Source organism: Sciurus carolinensis, chromosome 12 (assembly GCF_902686445.1).
Source record: "Sciurus carolinensis chromosome 12, mSciCar1.2, whole genome shotgun sequence".
Taxonomy (NCBI): domain Eukaryota; kingdom Metazoa; phylum Chordata; class Mammalia; order Rodentia; family Sciuridae; genus Sciurus; species Sciurus carolinensis.
Genome location: NC_062224.1, coordinates 62,907,089 through 62,927,632, shown reverse-complemented (window position 1 = coordinate 62,927,632; position 20,544 = coordinate 62,907,089). Strand labels below are relative to the sequence as shown.

Genomic DNA, 20,544 nt, shown 5'->3' with positions numbered 1-20,544 from the left:
TCAGGAAGTTATTTATTCTTTGCTATTTTGTAATTCAAATTTAAAAATTCTGTGTGTGTAAAAGATGCACAAATCAATGATTTTGAATATTATGGATAAACTCTAAGAGCTATTTTGGGGTGTATCTTTCACTATTTAAATATTAAATCAAAGATAAAAGTAGATATGGAGAATTGTGGAAGTAAAATCTTCCACAAGCTGCAGTATCCTAGCAGAAATAATCTTTATAATATTTTTGAATAACAAATGGCTTGGCAGACTTGGTTGAGTTTAATTTCTATGTGACTTGTATATGGCTGTTCAGAGCTACTCAATTTAGGCCTTTTACTTATCAGTCTTTTTGCTGATCGTAGGAAGAAACAATTTGATGAAAAGATCAACACACAACAATATGACTAAATTAACTAGATTTGCTAGATAATTAACTGCAGTCATTATGAACAGCTAATTATGTATAGACAAGAATGATAGGAAAAATATTTGCTAAATACACTACACAAGCACTAAACAATCAGAATGGATAGTAATCCTGGGTTCCCTGCTGGAATAGAAAGTAACTCTTCAATTGCTGGACATAGGGGCATTTAGGGTTGGTAACTGAGTTAACAGTTATTTACTAACAAATAAGGAAAGCATTTTCATGTGATAATATCCTTTTTAACCATACTGGTGCATGCTGGCTGAATCTCAGCTCTGATTACAGCTAAGGAAAATGGTCTTGTTTTAATCACACATCTCTGTCCTAGGATTTGGCACTATCTTTCTGGCCCAGTGTGTGGCTCCATTCAGTCCTGGCAGTGTGCACAGTTCTCTGTCATCTGCACTTTCCCTCTTTGTCTGTTGATTTCTTTCCTTTAAAAAAAAATTATTAGAGCTTTATGGTTGTATATAGTATGTGGGTTCATCCCTACAAACTCATACATGCATGGAAATGGATTTCAGTTCATGATATACCTGCTCCATTCCCTCCTTCCTTTCTTTCACATCTTCCCCTCTTCCCCTTCCTTTACTCTACTAGACTTCCTTTTGCTCATCTATTAATTTGTATTTGATTGGTTCTTTATGGTATCTTATCCTTCCCTCCCTCTTTCCATTATTTTACTCTAGCTTCTGCATATGAGAGAGAACATTATTTGACCTTTGAGTTTCTGACTTTGTTTAATTTCACTTAGCATGATGTTCTCCATTTCCATCCATTTCCTGGCAAATGCCATAATATCATTCTTTTTAATGACTGAGTAGAACTCCACTGTGTGTGTGTGTGTGTGTGTGTGTGTGTGTGTATATCACAATGATATATATATATATATATCACAATTTTTTTTTTCACAGTAAGAAAGCCTCTGTTGAGAAGGTCAGCCCCCACCCCGCAGCAGGGCAGTAGCCTGGGTGAAGAGGCGGACAGTGCCATCAGCCCCTGAGGAGAAGACCCGTGACTGCGTGGGGTGGAAGGCCACATCCAGCACACCCAGGTCCCGGGTCAGCACGTGGCCCTTCAGCACCTTGACTGGCACCAGGAGTGGGTTCTGCAGCAGGTCATCGTACACCATTCCATGGCAGATAATGACGCTACCGTCCTCCGAGCCCAACGCAAAGAGTGGGTATCAGGGATGAGAGGCCACAGCCCACAGAGCCTTCCTGTGGTGCCTCAGCACTTTGTAGGGCTTGGTGGAAAGGTCCAGGTCAAACCACGCCAGCTTGCTGTCATAGCTGCCGCAGATGATGCTGTCACCTGCAGGGTGCACAGCCAGGATGGACACCCACTTGCAGTTGGGCATCAGTTTTTTGGTGAACTCCTGGCGCAACAGGTGGTAGACTCGGATGCTGCGCTGAGAATCCACGATCTGGAAGGGAAAGGTGGGATGGAAAGCCACGCACTGCACCTGTCCATGGCTACTGTGGAAGGGGCTCTGGCTGCGGAAGGGGCTCTGGCTGCGACGCCGGCTCAGCTGGTGAATCAGCACCTGGGTGTGGCCTGGGGTGGCCAGCACCACAGCCAGGTAGTCCCCGGGCCTGTGCCAGGGCACCTGTGTCACGGGCTTTCCGTGGCAGATGCGCAGCCGCAGGCCCCGCTGGCGCTCCTCCTGCAAGGCCTCCATCCAGCACGCAGGCTGCAGGGCAGGCTCCTCTGGCAGGGCGAAGGCGCTCAGCAGCTGGTCTGTGCTGTCCGCCAGCAGTCGGTCCCCCAAGGCTGGGTTCAGCAGCAGCACCGCGTCGTCCATGGCTGCGGCCACCAGGCAGACGCTGGGGTTGGGGTTCCAGGCAACAGTCCTCACCACGCCACCCACGGGCACCACTCTCATGCAGCGGGCAGTGGCCACCTCCCAGAGCCGCAGCGAGCCATCGTCTGAGCCTGAAACCAGCCACTGGTCCCCTGGGGAGACACTGAGGCAGCGGACAAGATCACCGTGGCCCCTGTAGTCCAGGGCCTGGCACGTGGGGAAAGGCTGCAGGTCCCTGGACCGAGGCAGTTTGGGGATGAGGTCTTCAGGATCCACGTTCTCCCTCATCTTGCGCTGCTTTGGGCACAGGTAGAGATCAAGACAGCGCTCAAAGCGCTCCTGGCTAAAGCGCCCTACGCAGGAATAGCCCGCAGGCTTGGGAACTTCCGTGGCAGGAAATTGAGCTTCCTCTCTCCCGCTCCTGCTGTGCCCACACCAAGCGCTCCTCCTCGCTGGGCAGGTACTCGGGAGGGGGAGTTGTATGACTCGGCGTGGCCAGGCAGGGCCAGCTTGGGTGCAGGCACATGCATCTTGTGGGGCCCCAGCACAGCGTTGGGGACCTCCTGTGCCCACAAGTCATAAAATCTGGGGGTGGGGTCCCGGGGCCTGCCAGGCTGGATCCAGCCCATCTTGATGGCATGTACCATGCGAGACACCGTCTCCTTCTCCACCAGGGACGGGATGAAGCTGCGTTTGTCTTCAGGGCGGTTGGTCACTGTGTGTATCATGATGTCTCCGCTGAAGAAGTCCACAGCCGGCTCATAAGGGTTGAAGCTCACATCCCCAAACTGGCCCCGCTGTAGTCGCTGCAGCAGGGCCACCTGCTCATCAGTCAGCCGCAGGTCCTGCCCCGTCATCCTGTCCTTCACTGTGCGCCAGTGAAGGACATCCCGGGTCCGCAGGGGCTTGTAGATGCGCCTGCCATCCAGGTCGTAGCCCACGTGTGGGAAGTCCTCGTACCACTCCAGAGGCACGTTGCCCACCGTGTTCCGGACGTCCTCCTCATCAGAGCTGTCTTCTGCATACTCGTCCCTGCTCCGCACTCTCGCCATCTCTGTCGTTCGGAGAGAGGCTTGCGCCTGTGCCTGCTCCTCAGAGGTCTCCTCTGTGCTACCGTGGTCTTTGTCACAGTTGCTTCCATCTTCTTTATCCTCAGTGTCCTCACTACTGTCGCTGTCAGATACTTCCAGACCTGAGAATGCACTCTCCTTGCTGTCAGAAAGGCCAGAATCACTGTCATCATTGTGGTTGGGAGCAGGGTTGCAGAGAAGGGAGGGCTTCTCCGGTTCCCGTTCCAGTTGGCGCTCTGGCTCTGGCTCCGGACGCCGCTTTCCGGGCCGCACTCTTAGCGCCTCGCGCCGGGCACCCCTCTCGGCAGCCATGCTGAGGGGCTCCAGGCTCCCGACGGACGGCCGCTTCCTGCTTATAACACAATATTTTAATCCCTCACACACTGACAGGCATCTGGGTTGATTCCCTAATTTATCTATTGTGCATTGTGCTGCTATGAATATTGATATGGTTGTGTCACTGTAGTATGCTGATTTTAGATCTTTGGGGAAAATATCAAGGAGTAGGAGCTGGGTTATATGGTGGTTCCATCCATAGTTTTCTGAGGAATCTCCAAACTGCTCTCCAGAGTGGTTGTATTAGTCTGCAATCTCACCAACAATGTGGAGGTGTTCCATTTCCCCACAACCTCGCCAGCATTGATTGTCGTTTGTAATCTTGATCATTGTCATTCTGACTGGAGTGAAATGAAATCTTAATATAGTTTTATTAAGTCTTCCATTTCACACTGATTTGGGGTGTATTTATAAACTATGTGTATATTTGTGAAGATGGAAGCACTTTTTACTCTTCATTGTCTTCTTAATTGAGTATGTAACTTCACAGAACTCTGAAATTGTTCTGTCCCCTAAAGAGTGGCAACTGCTTTCTGGGAAAGAAGCCTACACATTCTCTAAATCTGTGTTGTCTGATATGATAGGCACGAAGGTACTGGACACTTGTAATGTGGCTTCTCTGAATTATATGCTATAATGTAAAGTATGTTGGATCTTGAAGACCTATTTGGTTAGCATATCCTAAGTATTTTGTATTAAGGACATGTGATGCTGGTATTTTAAATAACTTGGGTTAAAACACTTTCTTAACATATAATTAATTTCATCTGTTTCTGATTACTCATTATGTAGCTACTAGATAAATAAAAGTATATTTGTGGCCTACATTATGTGTCTATTGGACAGTGCTGCTGTTAAGTGATGTATTTGCCTAATTGAGATAGAAGCAACTTGATTTTAACAGAATCTGTGGAAAATTTCCCTCTGGAAGCTCAGACAAGCCCTTTTCTCTAATCTTATTTTTCTTGACTTTAAAACTTTTCCGCTCAGGTGTTGTGGTAGAATTGAAAACATTGCCAATTTCTTCAGCTATGGCTATTTCCTCCACAACTCACTAAATTACTTCTTCTAGTTCATTTATGATAGGTCTATTAAAGAAATAAGTTTTTAAAAAAGATAGATAGGGTGTACTTTTTCCCTTTAAAGTAACAGTGAAAACAATTAAATAATAGTCAATCCAGGGGATTAAAATTAAGGTTTTTATGTAATTTCAGTGATGTTCTCCACTAATACATGCTTTCAATTTGAGATCAATTTTACCTGAAGACTAAGTGTGAGTCCATTCTTCCCATCTCCTTTAATGAGATTTCATGAATTTGTATTATGAAAAGTCAGAGTGCATGCCATTAATCCAGGGATAAGACTATAGTGTAATAGTTCTAAATATCTGTACAATTAACATAGCTTTCTAGGTTGTTTTAAATCTTTGTAGTCTTAGCAGGTTTATAAAATTATTTGAAAGATGTCATTTTGCAATCACAAAAATATATGAAATTGCTATTTAGCTAATATGTAGTAAGAAGGAAGCTATGACTTGAGGCAAAGTACATTAACAAAATTTCTCAATATTTTAGAGACAGTTTAAAAATTCTAATATAAATAAATAGTTGTGACTCATGGACCTAGAAAACAGGAAGAAAAATCAATCAGAAACACCCTGGATATTAAAACCAACTTTGTGCTCTAATGTGAAGCTGCTTGATTGAGTAGTGCAGCGTCAACCATACCTTTCTTCTAATGCTAAAAGTAATGCACATAGACAGAGTGACAATCACCACATAGCCTCCCATTGGCAATAATTAATCTTTTAGTTAACAGAGACTAGAAAAGCCTCTCATCAGCCTCTTCTGAAGTGCAAGGGACCCTGGTTTTTGATGTTTGCATTCTGAGGAAAACTGTCCCCACCAGTCCTAACAAATTGAAACACCAGGCTAATTATGGCAGCTATTGAAGTATATGGAATGGTCACAGCTTGTCCTGAAACTGTTTCTTCAACTTGGATTAGAGTTTCATCAATCACTTTTTAAAACTGATCCAGAATTGCTTCTGCCCAGCACTTGGCATTTTTAATGCTGTTTCTGTAATTGGATTTTTCCTTAAGCTTAGACTATTTTTTGAAATATTACAGTCTCAGGACAGGACTTGCAAACCCCAGTTTATTTAAAAAATTATTATTAGTGATATCAGCTGATCAAATGGTAGAAAGCTAATAAAAGGACCACCAAAATAAAATTTGATATAGTGTTAGAGTCCTGCTAAAGGAAGTAATAACACATATCCGTCTATATCATTTTTTTTCATATGCATGCAAAACACAACATAGGAAAATTATACTTGGTGGTTAGGTAACTAAAATTCCACCAAGAGTTTCTATGAAATTAGTACATAGGTGTTACCTTGTTTTTAACTCTACATTTATAAGATTTATAAGATGTCTGCATTTTTCATTGAGCCAAACATTTTGAAGCACTAATATTGAAAGTGTATGTACATGAGTGTGTGTGTGTGTGTGTGTGTGTGTTATATAGATTGATTTTTCTCCCTATTTTCTGTGTTCAGTTTAATCATGTTGCATAATCCTGAAGTTCAATTCATAAAACTACATTTACTTAAAAGTTTGGTCTTAGAGGGAACCAGTCATTTTGCACACGACAACAATTTCTGTATACTAAAATCTCATTTCTTTTTGTTAGTTAAGAGTATCAATTACTGAGCACTCTGTGTGCAGAGTACTGTCTTAATTTGTAAGACAATTCAATAAAACATATTAAATTTCATTTCTATAGACACATCCTTTAAAATGATATGAAAAAGATTTTTAGATGTTTTTGCTAGTTCTCTTTCCTTTGGTGGCAACAAAGTTTCTGTACATATCAACTTTTCTCTTTTTGTTGATGAATGATCTCAGTTACAATTATGTTCATTAAATTAATATGTATTTAGTAAGAGTTTTAGATATAATATCATTTTTAATCCTCTGAAGTAATCTAGAATGCTTATTCCATCACTTACTCTCATTTCATAGATTTAAAATTAGGAATAAATAAAAGTAATCATTGCCAAAGTCTCACCTATTAACTAATATACTGTATTATATCAACTAACACATTACCTCTACTTTCTCCTATCATAGTAAAGCTAGAATAAAGGACAGGTAGTTAGTGTAGAAATAGGGGATCAGGTCAAATCGAGGAAATGAAGCCATGAAGCCATCTACCTCTGTAAGTTGGAGATTGACCCTGGGAGAATGGATGTCAAAGATCTCTGGAGGCCATTGATTACCAAATTTACCTGTCTTTATCAAGGACTGCAAGCAAGGAGCTGCTAATTAATGCCCCCCTGGGCCCTTACCTGCCTGAATCACCTTGGCCCTCCCCCTGCCCATGGCTTCTCACTTAATGCAAAACCAGGTCTAGTCATGTAGGCAGGAAGGAGAGAAAAGGGGGGACAGAACTGGAGAACAAAAGAGACTTTAACCTAAAAAAGATGAGGGAGGGCTCACTTCTTGGGACTTTAGAACATCAGTCATGGCCCCCTTCTCCCTCCCTGGAGAAGTCTGTATTATTACCTATAAATAATACCTGCTTAATATGCTTGCCTTGGCATGCTTCTCTAGTGTTCAAACTTCAACATTAGAAGGAGCAGAACTCGTCACTGTTAAACAATGGTATCAGTAGGTATATTCTAAAATTTCATAAATTTCAGGAATTTGGAAGATTTACTGGTAATCATACTATGTCAGAGCTAAAATCATATTAAAAATAATTTAGTTCTGCTTTATACATATATTTATATAGATATGCATATTTAGAAATGTATGTGATGTATAGAAATGTACATTTTATATGCATATAGACATGCATATACATTCAGAAATATGAAAGTGTGGTACTTTTTTTTGTTTTTTGGGGTTTCTTTTCTTTTTTGGGAGGGCAGTCAGGCTGGGGATCAAGCCCAGGACTTCTCCCAAGCTTTAAGCAAGCACTGTACCAGTGAGCTAGCTTCCCAGCCCCTACTATTTATTTTTTGAACAAAATTTTCTTTGACTTTTTATGATTTTTTTTGCATTGGAATACTTATTTTTACATTAAAGTGATGAAGTTTTTCCCTAAATCATATGGTTTTTATTATGAGGCATCTATTAAATAATATACAAAACTTGAATTGGAAAATGTGTAACAAAGTTTCTAAATGTAGTTTGTTATTTTTTTTTCTTTCATTTTTGTGGGTTTTTTAAATTTAAACATTAAGTTTTTTCCAGGAATGAAAAAGGGGAAATTTGGGGACATGAAGAGGAAGTGATAAAAAATTTATGAATATAAAATGCCTCTGAGAAGACATTTGACCATATTTGTTAAGTTTAGGTATTTATTTTTCTCATTAGAATCATATACCATTTTTAGTCATGGAAAATATGTATGTATGTAGAAAGTAGCAGAAAATATATCAGTTAAAGCTTGATAGTGGGTGCATTACATATATATTTATAGCTATATATGTAATTATATATTATATATATATTATATATATTATAGCTATATATATAATTATATATTACTTAGGGTTAGATTCATATATTTACAGTTTAAAATATACATAAATGATATACTTTGTTTTGTAGCATTTTTTCTCAGGTTTAATTTTGTGTCCAATGAGTTTGCTAAAATCACTAATAATTTCTTACATTTTTTTCTACATACAAAATCATGTTTTACATAAATTTTTATATCATCCTTTCTGATCATATCTGTTTTCAAGTGAAATATTTTTACTCTTTCCCATTAAGTGTGATGTTTTATCGTTCTTTTCCATTTTTCTGGATTATTTTTTAAAATACTGAATGCCTCTTTTATATCTATGAGATGATCATGTGATTTATTATTGTAGTGAACTAATATGATTTGATTTTTAAAAATATTAACCCAGCTTTCTATTCCTAGAATAGACTCAGCTTGCTTATGTGATATCATTTTTATATATTAATGCATTGAATTTGCTAATACATTAAACTTTTTTCATGTCTATATTTATTAGACAGAATGCTTTTTCATTTTCCTCTCTTAAAATGTCCTTGTCAGGATTTTGGTAACAAGGTTACTGTGACATCTTAAAATAATTTGGTTAGTATTCTCTCTTTTCTAATCTTGAAAAGGGTTTATATAAATTGTTATTTCTTCCTTGAATATTTAGAAGAATTCACAAATTCTTGGAATACTCCTTGCAGAGTAGGTTTTTGTTTATTGATACAACTCTTTAATATATATAGGATAATTCAGATTTCTGTTTCTCATGTGTCTGTTGTATTTTATTCCCTTCAGAATTTGATCTATGCATATAAATTTTCTAATTTATTGACAAGGAAATTATTCATGATTTTCTTTTGTTATATATTTTATAGTATATGTAATTATGTTACCTTTTTCATTCATGAATATCGATCAATGTTTTCCTATCAATTTTTCTAAGGATTTTTCAATTCCATCAATCCTTGTAAAGCTAATTTTGGCTTTGTTGATTTTCTTTTCTTTTCTTTTTTCATTAAATAAATTTATTTGTTAAAATAATTTAACTCCAAATACAACTGTTGAATTTGCATTGGGTTATAACTACAATTCATGTTTTAATTGAAATGTCAAGGTTTAACAACTGACATTGTTACAAAACAATAAACTGTTGTTCAATTTTAAATGGTCAGTTGTATTAGAGTTGAACAATTAACTGAACTATATCTCTGGGAAACCCCAAATCAATAATGACAAGTCCATTTTCAAAACCTACTGCAGTAGTTCTTGAAACCCTGATCAAGATTTAATAGGTGCACAATGACAAGTTAAAAAAAATACAAAGAAAAAGACCCCCATAGTCTTTAACATCTGATTGGCTAAAGTGGCAATTAAAGCTTAACCAGTGCTAACACAGGACTACTGATAAGGACCAAACTGAAAAACAAATAAATATGATTACACAAATGGTATGCCTTGACTCCATGTACAAATAGAGAAACAACATGTATCCCATTTGTATACAATAATAATAATAAAAAAAAAACCCGACAGTAACAAACAAAAGAAAACACTTTCACATTCAGATACTGACAACATTCACACTGGAAAATCCACCCTTGGAAACAAATACCAGACATCCTTAGGCAACATTGTTTTATACAAAAAAAAAATTATATATGTGTATATATAACTACTGATATATATACATATATATATATATATATATGTATATATATCAGTAGTTTTACCACAGAAAAATGATGGCAACCACAGAAGTTCAGTCCTAATCTGCAAACCGAAGGAGAAAATCATCAAAGCACTTTTCAATAGTTGAAGGGAAGATTTCATGTAATACTTCTGATCAGATGCTGGCTTGTTTTGTGTCTGCTGAACAAAATGAAAGGCATCAGCTACCATCATTATCCCAGCTTAAAGGAATCCAAAAGTTGCAACATTAAAAGAAAAGGAATTTAAGAAAAAATGCTGCCTTTGCATCGAAGTCAAAAACAAAACAAAACTTTATCACAAGAGCTAAAGAAAAAGTGGGTCTTTGGATCAAACCACAATATTTTTAAAGCATGTTAGAAAAACTTCCACTTAAGTAGTTGCTAGTCTAATCAGGGCATAAAATAAATAGTGACCCAAAGTCACCAACTTTCCTCTGAAGCCACTATTATTATTTTCATGTGCCAACAAGTGTTTCTTCTGTTCTTGAGCTTTTCATTCCCATCTCAGCGAACACACTCACTCAAGCCGAGCCAGATTCATGCCAGATGGAGGCTGATGGGGTACCACTGGGGCTCCCTCTCAGGGACGTTGTGATGCTTTGTCACTACCAGGGAGGGCCATGTGGAAACACTGGCCAGGGAGCTAGATCGGCTTTCAGTGACTCAGTGATTTCAGTGATCCTTACAGTAAAAGCCCACCTGTCTGACAAACCCTTCTCAGGAAACCCTGAATTTTCATCTTTCCACCTTACATTTTGCCAGATGGCTCATTTTCTCACCAATTTTTCACATCTGCACAGCAATCCATGACAGCAAATCTGTACACTTGATTCTAATATGCAATCTTAGGTATCACAAATTGCTATGAATTATGGAATTCTAAGAAAACAATCATTCCAAGAAGTTAGGGGCTTCAAAACTCAACCAACTCACTAATAAATATTTCTACCTCAGTAGATAAGCCATACTTGTTGAATCTTTGATTTCTCTATGTGTTTGAGTTAAATCAATTTTTACACAGTGAAATTTATTTCAAGAAAATTGGTTAAAACTTCTTGTCCTATAAACAAGGTGCTTCATAATTGAAGGTTATAAAAAATTATACTGAACAATGTAAATATTCACAATTCAAAGATTCTCTAACAACCACAGCCTGGTTTTATCCACATTATTTCTTCAGTTTTCTCATCTATGAAAAATACTGTCAACCTTTATTTCTAACCTGTAAACTTAATGCCAGTTACTAAACACTTGGGGGTTACCCACGATTTCAATGATGTATAAAATCATTTCAAAGAAAAAAATGTCTTGGATACACTATCTTCTGCAGTATAGATTCTCAGTATAGGCAATTATCTCCAACTTGTGCCAAAGTCTTAGGAACAATAAACACACATGCACACACAAACACACACTCTTCCCTCAGTTACACACATAAGACCAGAGGTTACTTGCACAAGACTGCGAAACCAAGAAAATGTGGGGTGGCAAGTGTATTGCAGACTCAGTGACATTGCAGTTCTGAAGGCCAAATTCATCTTCAGAGGGTGGCTCGAGGCCATCTCTTCAGCATTCCTGACTTCAAAGGGAGGTGAAAACCCTTCTACACTTGATTGTAAAACTTGGGAATAGGTTTTTCTGTGCCATTACTCATGCAGGTGATAAATACTTCATGGCTATGAAAACCAAAAATTCAGAGCTGGAGCACCTTTTCAAAACAAAATATTCACTCTAGCTTTATTTCCCACTTCAGTAATTAGGGCAAAACTGTTATAAGAAAAACTTTATAAGAATTCTCCAGGCAAATTAAAGATAAAAGACTTTTTTGTCCCTAACCTCCCACTCTATAATTTATGTTCTACTTTTAAGCCCAAATTATTTCACATGGCTATTCAATTTTTAAATGCCTGCAATAAAGCTCTGCTACAGCAAACTGAATTTCCAGAGCACGTTAGCCAAGGTCACGTCATAACCAGAGCCCTTAAAGGCAAGGAACAATTGCTGCTTTAACAAATGTAAAAATGCTAGACATCTGTGCTGTCCTGTGTGGGTTCTGCGAACGGGGACATGTGGATGCAACATGGCTTCATTTTCCTCACGTGGTGGTGCTAGTCATCTATCTACTGCGGCTGTTAGTAAGGCTAGGCATCTCTCCACCTCAGCTGCCTCGTTCTTGTTCAGGAGATTAAGACCATCCTTGCTCAGATCATGGAGGGTGAGTTGGAAGTTTTCATTCTGATCCAACCCTTGTGACAGCCTCCATTTCCATAGTCAAGCAGGGGACTGAACAGATTCTAGAGTCAGGCTGGATTTTCACACAACCTTGTTCTGACTTTTGTTCTATCAAGGATTGATGCACGAGGTAGTTCCATGTCACAAACTAGGGTAACATCTACAATTAAGCATCAATTTTGAAAGACAGTAATGTGTGTCAGCTGAGCAAAGCCTTCCTGCAGTGCTGTGGGCAGGCTAGCTATTCTTACTCGATGGAATACACTGGTTAGAAACTCCCAATTCCTGAAATTCGGTACTCTCATAGGAAAATATTTCTCCTTAATTTTTTTAAAGAAGACAAAATATTGTAATTGTTAGTGGTCATAGGAATTCTACTGGTTCCTCCCTCATAATTATTTAAAATTTATACAACAGGTGCTTCTGTCAACTCAGCAACAAGGCTGTCATCACTTTCAAATGAAACCACCCTGTAGATGGATGGGCTGTGCCTTCAAGTTGCAGATGCACAAAAGGGACTGAGGACAATGGGGAAAACTGTAGGGACTGAACCCAAATGTGTTCAGAGACATGGACTGCCGATCACTGCTCATCTGTGAATAAGAGCTGCAGTGCACTGGAGATTCATGCCACGCATCCTGCCAGGTCTGCAAGGGAGCAGAGGAGGCTTCTAGCGCCTACGATGCCGGGCAAATCCTGTCCAGGACGGTCAGAGTCGGATGCTATTGTATGTGACAGGCAGAACAGCCCGGATCATCTTTGTCAGGCTGAGCAGCATAGCTCATCTGCCTCACGATTTCTGCAGAGTTCGTCCACCTGTTGTTTTACTCTTGGCAGAAGTCTCCATAAAGGGGCAGCCCCACTCTTCTGCAAGGGCTCGGCCTTCATGGGAGGACACTTCTCGCTCACTCTCCAGGTCCACTTTGTTCCCAACCAAGATGACTGGCACTTTCTCATACCGCTTCACTCGGATGATCTGGTCCCGCATGGGCTTGATGTCCTGGAAGCTCTGCTGGTTAACCAGGCCGTACACGAGGATGAAGTCCTGGCCATTTTTGATGTACAGGTCCCACATGGACGCGAACTGCTCGGTGACCGCGGTGTCCAGGAGCTCCAGCACCGACGATGACGAGTCCACCTCGATCTCCTTTCGGTAGAAGTCCTCGATCGCGGGGTCGTATTTCTTTCTTTTTTTTTTTTTTTAATTCTGAATCACTTTAATAAATTAACCCCACAACCAACATCCAATCAGCACTGAGAAAACAAAAGAGCTTAAGAGTGAACACAGCACCTTGGCAGGCCTTGATTAAAAAGCAAACGTGGCCTTCACGAGGAGCGGCCGCCAGAAGAGAAGATGGGAGCGTGGCAGAGGAGCGGTGGTTGCTGCTCTCAGAAGCCCCACTGGTGGCCCACAGGCCTCCCTTTTTTCTCCTCGGCAACTGCTGAGAAGCCTAAGAAGAATGCTGGAGGATTCTGCTTAGTGTCGTGACATTTCCAACTATGTGTTCAGTTCAGACAGAAAATGTAGGTCCCAATTCCTAAATTCTCTACCAAACCCTCACAGGCAACTGGCAGCTTGGACACTGGGGGCTCGGCACGCAGACATGAGGTCTCCAGTTCAGGTGCGTGCCCCAGTCTGGTGCCACTTTTCTTCCAGTTTGCGCTGCTCAGGTCTCACAGAGCGTGCTGAAGGCGGTTCCAACCTCTGCGATCATGTCGGTGGTGGTGGTAGAGTGGCCGTGCTTCTGGAAGGCCTGTTGGTTGCACTGCCTGGTGAGGGAGCAGGCGCCCAGGGCGGCCAGCAGCAGCGGGCTAGAACCTGCTGGCCATCAGAGATCAGGTCATGCTCGCCTTTTTGGACCACCGTCACATTCCCAAGGGCCTGGCTGAGCCTCAGTACAGATCCATGGGGGTCACTGCTGTCCACAGGACCTCACAGCTTCATATAGCCTGCTGAACTCCATGTAGTTGGGAGTGAGGACGGCCTTCCGGTAACCATGCACGAGGGCTGGCTGCTGCGCTAGCAGTCACAGGCCGTCCTGTGCACAGCAAGGTTGTATCTTCTTCATTGAGAAGGTGGCTCCGGGACTTGGAGTTGGGACTGATCAGAAAGTCTCTCACTGGGGGGCCTGCTCCGAGAAACTGGAGAAGCTGGCCATGTGGGAGGGGCCCACCGGCGGAGTGCGCAGGGCTGCCTGGGGAAGACTCTAGCTGCCCTCCCCTGCACCAATAAGCCACCTCTATCCGGGCCTGCTGCCCAGGCGGAGCTTTACCCAGTGGGGGAGACTCACCCGTGGCTCTATTTTAGTCCAGTCTCTCAATGCCTCCCCTTCTTGAATCCTGGGTTCTGGAGCGACTAGAGATGCAGTCACACTCTAGTCCGCCATCTTGGATCACCCTGTGGAAAGAGCCTCTCTAATTTATTTTGATTCTGGGGATTGAACTTGGTTTTCAACCACTGAGTCACATCCTCAGCCCTATTTTGTATTTTATTTGGACAGGGTCTCACTGAGTTGCTTATGGCCTTGCTTTTGCTCAGGTTGACTTTGAACTCATGATCTTCTTGTCTCAGCCTCCGGAGACCCTGGGGATTCCAAGTGTGTGCCACTGTACAGGGCTAATGTAACTTCTAATTTAAAAATCACATTTAAATAAAGGTGAAACCAGGTAGGAATATAATCAAACAGAAAAGGTAAATTTATTTTTTTATTCAAAACAATAGTATTTTTACCTTTAAACCCCCCCCCCTTTTTTTTTGGTATTTATTCAGTTAATAAGATGGAAAGCATTGTATGTAGTTTATCTGAGTAGTTCTGAACCCACCCATAGTTGCCTCCCCTTACATCCATCTGAGTATAGTGCTTCTGTAGCAAAGCCCAAAGTAGCTGCCCATATACAGATGGTGTAGAGAATACTGTCCCTTGATTCAATCAAACTTTTCTATCTCAAAAGTGATGAGTTTCAGAACTCCTCTTCTACTCATTGTTTCTGGGTGTAGTTCCTAAGATTATTTCATTGGTAAAGCAGTAGTATTTTAGCCTGAAAGTATTATGACTACAGTTATAGTTATTATTCAGCAGCTCATTTTAGCACCCCCAATGGAAAGTGAATTTAAATAACTTGGGCATATCGAGTGTTTTGTGTAAACTGCTTCAAGACAATCACTTGTTTTTGTTTGTTTTGTCATTTGATGCAGGCCTGAATTAAAACTAAGCTATTCATAATGTTCAATTTAAACTTCTTTAATTCTGAAGAAATATATCCGTTCATTTAAACCATACTTATGTGAAGGATGCTAGATGCTTCTTCATATAAATTATCACTCTCAAATACATGCGTTATTGTCCATGAGAAAAGAGAAAGAACAATTTTTCAGTTTTGCTACATTTTAATAGTAGGTTTGAAGGGAGTATTTTGTAGATCTTCACAGCAACATCAACCAAAAAGGTACTGAGTACTCCACAGGGTACAGAGTACTGCCAAGCACCTTGGAAAGTCTAGATGACATGGAGGAGATGGCGTTCTTGTCCCTTGAGAAATTTACAGTCTGGATATTTGACTACTCCAGAGTTTTAGTTGAATGAACATTTTATTAAGGCAAACTCTTCATTTCCTAGAAGTATTGTAGATGGAATTAATTTAGCATTTGAAATTAACCCAACCAAGATGAGAGACAAGACTAAATGTGGTTGAGAATTCTTTCAGGCTCAGAGTTTTTATTAACATTCACTTAGTGAACAGAATTGATCTAGTAGACAACTGAAAATAAAGACTAGATCTCTTGAAGTGCACAGGTTAAAACAACTGTTACTTGTTTTAAAAAACAAACATTGACTGGTATAACTAGGGTTTACACTAGTTGACAAGTATTGACACTGCATTCCCCTCGTGCATTGTTCATGTAAAAGAGTGAATGTTAAAATATGTGGGTGCTACATCTAACCCACATGGCCCCTCAAAAATCTTAATGTACTGTGCATCAAATATCCACCTCACGTACTATGAAAGTTTTATTTATGTCTCATCAGAAAGTCAACAGTAATGCAAACAATCTAATTATAATAGGCTAATGATCTGCATAATTTCATATGGATGAATGTCAATAGATCTAAATAGGAAGTAAATGGAATCCTATCAACCTATGTTAAGAAAATAGAATATCTTTCCAGATTTTGCATAGTCATCAGTTTAAAAATGAGGATTCACAATCTGTCAGAAAATCAGTAGTCATTCCTGCAGTGTCTCATTAGCATCTGACCCACTCATTTTTAGATGACATGATTTAGAAGACATAAACCCATGAAAAAATTTGCAATTATTCTGACATGGTTTTAATGTTAACCCAAAAATCATTATTGGAAAGAATAGCAACGTGACATAGAAGAACAACTAATCAACATGACTAAAATTGTGTTCACTTTCAGGAAAACAATATGGTTATCTGGAAAACATCACAGCTACAACCTGGGGAGCACTCCCATTTGGGATACTGATCTGGCCAAGGCACACTATTTCTAAGCAGAACTAGCCGATCAGGGTGAATTTAGGTCACCTGTAGGTAACAGCCTATAAAACAGACCGTAACTGGTCCAATTCTCTTCAAAGCATTATCTGGTACTATGCTACCCAATTCAAAGTTTGAAGTTAATTCAAATGAAAGAGCACATTGGAGCAAATGTGTAAACTCTAGCGCATTCTTATTGCTGTATTAAGTTGGAAGATGAGCATACCTACCACAGCAGTACTGTTCCAGGAAGCAGGGTAGGAACAGTGGTAAATTGGAAAACACTATTAATTGTACAACTTATAGAAAAGCACAATCATGTTTCAAAATGTACAAGAAACCTGTATCCAAAGGAGTCTTATACGACAGTTGGACTTTAGTTTTGTGGTACTGGTTTGCAATGGACTCACTGGCCTATGATATGACTCACTTTCTGCCTCTTGAAGGGTCAATATGCTGCACAGAACTATGATGTTTCTACTGAGTGGTAAAATTTACACTACTGTCATGTTATTCATGTCAGAATCATTCCTTGTGCAAAGTTTGATGTCGATGAAGATGAAGTGGTTTCTTGGTCAGTAACTGTAATTTTTCTTTTAAACTCAGTTGATTTCTTGTATCCATAAGCACAACAGAAAGACTATTGTTTAAAGTACTTTGATGATTGATCTATTCCTACATCACATTCTGGATAAGAGGGACTAAGAAGTAACATGCACTAGTAACCATTAACACAGTATGAATCCTATATGTATATCACTTACACTTCTAGTACAATTGGCCAAGGTTTAATCTCATCCATCTCCATGAAAGAAAAACACAAGGAACTGGCAAACCTTTTTTTAGGTTTGTAGTGTTTGAATTCTAAGAAGACAGGAACACCTAAGGAATTAAACAAAACTACATAAGCCAGAGACCATACATTTTGTGTGTGTCACTTTTCTCTGATCATCACAAGCATATGAACAAGCAAAGGTTTGCATAATTTCACAAAGTAACCTGTGCCAAACACAGTCTGATGGCTCGATTGTTGATAACTTATTGTGGCTATTACCCCAAACTCTTCTACTGTGTCTGATTGACATTTTCCTATATCATCTATACCTACAATGCATTGCAAAACTTCCTGAGCTCAACTGACTCAAGAACGTAAGTTATGTACACAGGTGGAATCTTACATGACTGAAGAACTTACAATATTTAGCACCACAAGAGAAATATAAGATACTGAAGAATTAGCAATACCTGTAGAAATGGTTTCAACAGGCACATGGATTAGACTATATATTTAACAGTGTTCCTAAAAAATTAAAAAATAATAATTGTAGCTTGTGTCATTCTTTTCCTTCTGAAACAAAAATACAAAAGGCAAATTTGGGGGATGTTTTGGAATTCAAATACTAATCCCATGCTGGTTCAAGTGTAAAATGATACCTGTTTCCCAACACCCCCTTCAGAGCTCAAATCACTATTTCCATTTTATCCTACAATTGCATAATTCTGTATTAAGATGGTGCTTTGAAAGGGAAGGTCTAATAGCAAGCCTGTTCCACCCCTCCTCGATAATCAAATGATACTGGGGAATTTACACAGTTCTGTCCCCAAAACCCAACAGATAAACTGTCCACCCTGCGGGGGGTGCTTTTGCTGCTGCTGCCTTTGGTGCCACCTGAGAACCACTGTCCTGAAGGAAACAGTGAAAGGTAGATCTTCAAATGGAGGAACAAAGGAGGCCACAGCACCAGATCTGAGAAGTAAAATATTAAGTGTTGTTAGAAGCTGAAGATGCAGAGACGTTTCCTGCAGAGAAAGATATTTTCAGAAACAATCTGTGGTGGTAATAGGATTCCAAAGTCTATTTGGAAAACAAGGTATTCCATTTTGCAAAAGGCAACCAGAAGCATTTCATCCTAAGAACTGTGAGATTAGCAAGTGTAACCTGCCTTAAAAATTTGCTTTTGTCCTTTCCCATACTCTTTTTCTTTTGTTTCTGGTAATGGTGATTGAACTCAGGAGCACTTTACCATTGAGCCACATCATCAGCCCTTCTTATTTTCTACTTTGAGGCAGGGGCTTGCTAAGTTGTGAAGCTGTCCTCAAACTCAGGATCCTCTTGTTTCAGTCTTCAGTGTTGCTGAGATTGTAGAAATGTGCCACCATACCCAGCTTTTCCTCTCCCATATTCTTACAAACTAACAGCCACTTATACTATCTTTCAACCCAAAGCATCTTAATGAAAAAAAAAAAAAGATGATTCTGTAACTGAATGTAATTATTATGTTTTTAAGGGAACCTGGGGTAATTATTAAGGAACTTGCTTCCCTTATCTCTGTAGTATGAAATGAATGTTCCCGTTTTGTCATAAAAGACAATGATATTTTACTATCAAATAATATTGAAACACATCACTAGATAATACAGTTGCTAATTCCATGGTTTAAGAAATCATTGATTTGACTTTCTTCAAGTCAATATACATAATCATGTGACCTACTTCTGTATGATCCCATATTAAGTATACTATGAACACAAACCTGGTTGAAGACCATGTCCTTAAGAAGCCAGTGACTTCCAGTCATTCTTCTCCAAAGAGAAGATGTTACATAGCACTAGAATAAATTGTGTATGAATGTTTTTGACCATTTTATTGATAAAAGACCAAAACTGGAAAAAATCCGAATGTCCATCAATGGGTGATAGACAAATTGTGGTATATACACATAATGAGATGCTATAACAGTAATAAAAAGAGATGTACCATTATTGATAAAGTGACATAAATTAATTTTCAATTATGTTTAATAAGAGAAGCCAGAGAACACAGTATATATTATTCCATGCACAGAAAACTTTAGGAATACAAAGCAGTCTATTAAGATAGACATTTTGTTCATAGGCAGGGTGGGCACATGGGTGGCAAGAAGGTAGGGTGACCAAGGGCAGAGGTTGGAATTACCTAGAGAATGAGAGAAAACTTTTGGAGGGAAGGGATTGATTTATTATCTTGGTTATCATGCTGGTTTCACAATTTCATGTAAAAATTTTTCAAAGTGCACACTTTAAATACACATAATTTATTGCATGTCAATTTTACCTCAAATTTAAGAAAGAGATTCACTTTTCTCACTTTCTAAGATAAAAAATATTATTCTATAAATATTTTTCTCCCCTTTTTTTTCTTTTTCTTAAATGTATTCTGGAAACCATAACTTAACAGTATTTAAAATTATTTACTTTCTTCTTCATACTATTTTTTGGTTTATTCAACAACTCTTATTAATGAACAGTTGGAAGTTTCAGTCATTTGTGACCATCTTTTGTTATTATAATTCATGCTTGAATAACATAATTTTGTAGATATGAATTTTAAACATTTGTTGAATTCCCAGTATCCTTAGAAGGACTGGAACAATATAGCTCAAGGTAGAACACTTGCCTATGGTGCATGAGGCCCCCAGTTCCCTCTGGAGCACTGAAAAAAAGAAAAGAAGTGGGATTGTTGAGTCATTAGGTAAATACATGAGCAGTTTTGGGAGATGTGACCAACTTTCATTCCTTGGGAGGTTGTCTCATTTTGTACACTTATCAGCAGTGTCTGAGGGTGCAGTATTCCTCCACATTCTCTCACCTATTGAGTATGTTGTCAAATGTTTGGATCTTGCCAACACAAGTAAGAAATGGTATCTTAGTGTGGTTTAATTTGTCTTATGTTCATTAGGAACTAAGCAGAGCATGTTTCCATATTTTATAGCTATGTTTGCATCTCTTTTCCTGAGAACTGTTTATTTCTTCAGCCCACGTTCACTGGTTAAGGACGCAGAGGACCAGGTTCGAACTTGCTAATAAATGACTCTTTGCTGCTTGCATTGATCGTGGTCTCTGGTGGTCCTTGTGGGGTCTCGAGTCTTTGGGCACAACAACACCTTCCTTGTGGATTTCAAGACATAA

General features: G+C 39.5%; 1 protein-coding gene and 2 pseudogenes across 1 annotated transcript; all 3 read right to left on the bottom strand.

Moving 5' to 3' along the window:
• Nucleotides 1-1,355: 1,355 nt before the first annotated feature.
• On the bottom strand, nt 1,356-3,604 carry LOC124961375 (ribosome biogenesis protein BOP1-like). Its single transcript, XM_047519955.1, is given in 4 exon segments — nt 1,356-2,578; nt 2,581-2,640; nt 2,643-2,697; nt 2,699-3,604. Coding segments are annotated over 4 exon segments (2,244 nt in total).
• A 9,210-nt stretch (nt 3,605-12,814) lies between these two features.
• LOC124961374 (ras-related protein Rap-2a-like) lies at nt 12,815-13,698 on the bottom strand (annotated as a pseudogene).
• LOC124961373 (ATP-dependent (S)-NAD(P)H-hydrate dehydratase-like) lies at nt 13,297-14,161 on the bottom strand (annotated as a pseudogene).
• Nucleotides 14,162-20,544: the final 6,383 nt, after the last annotated feature.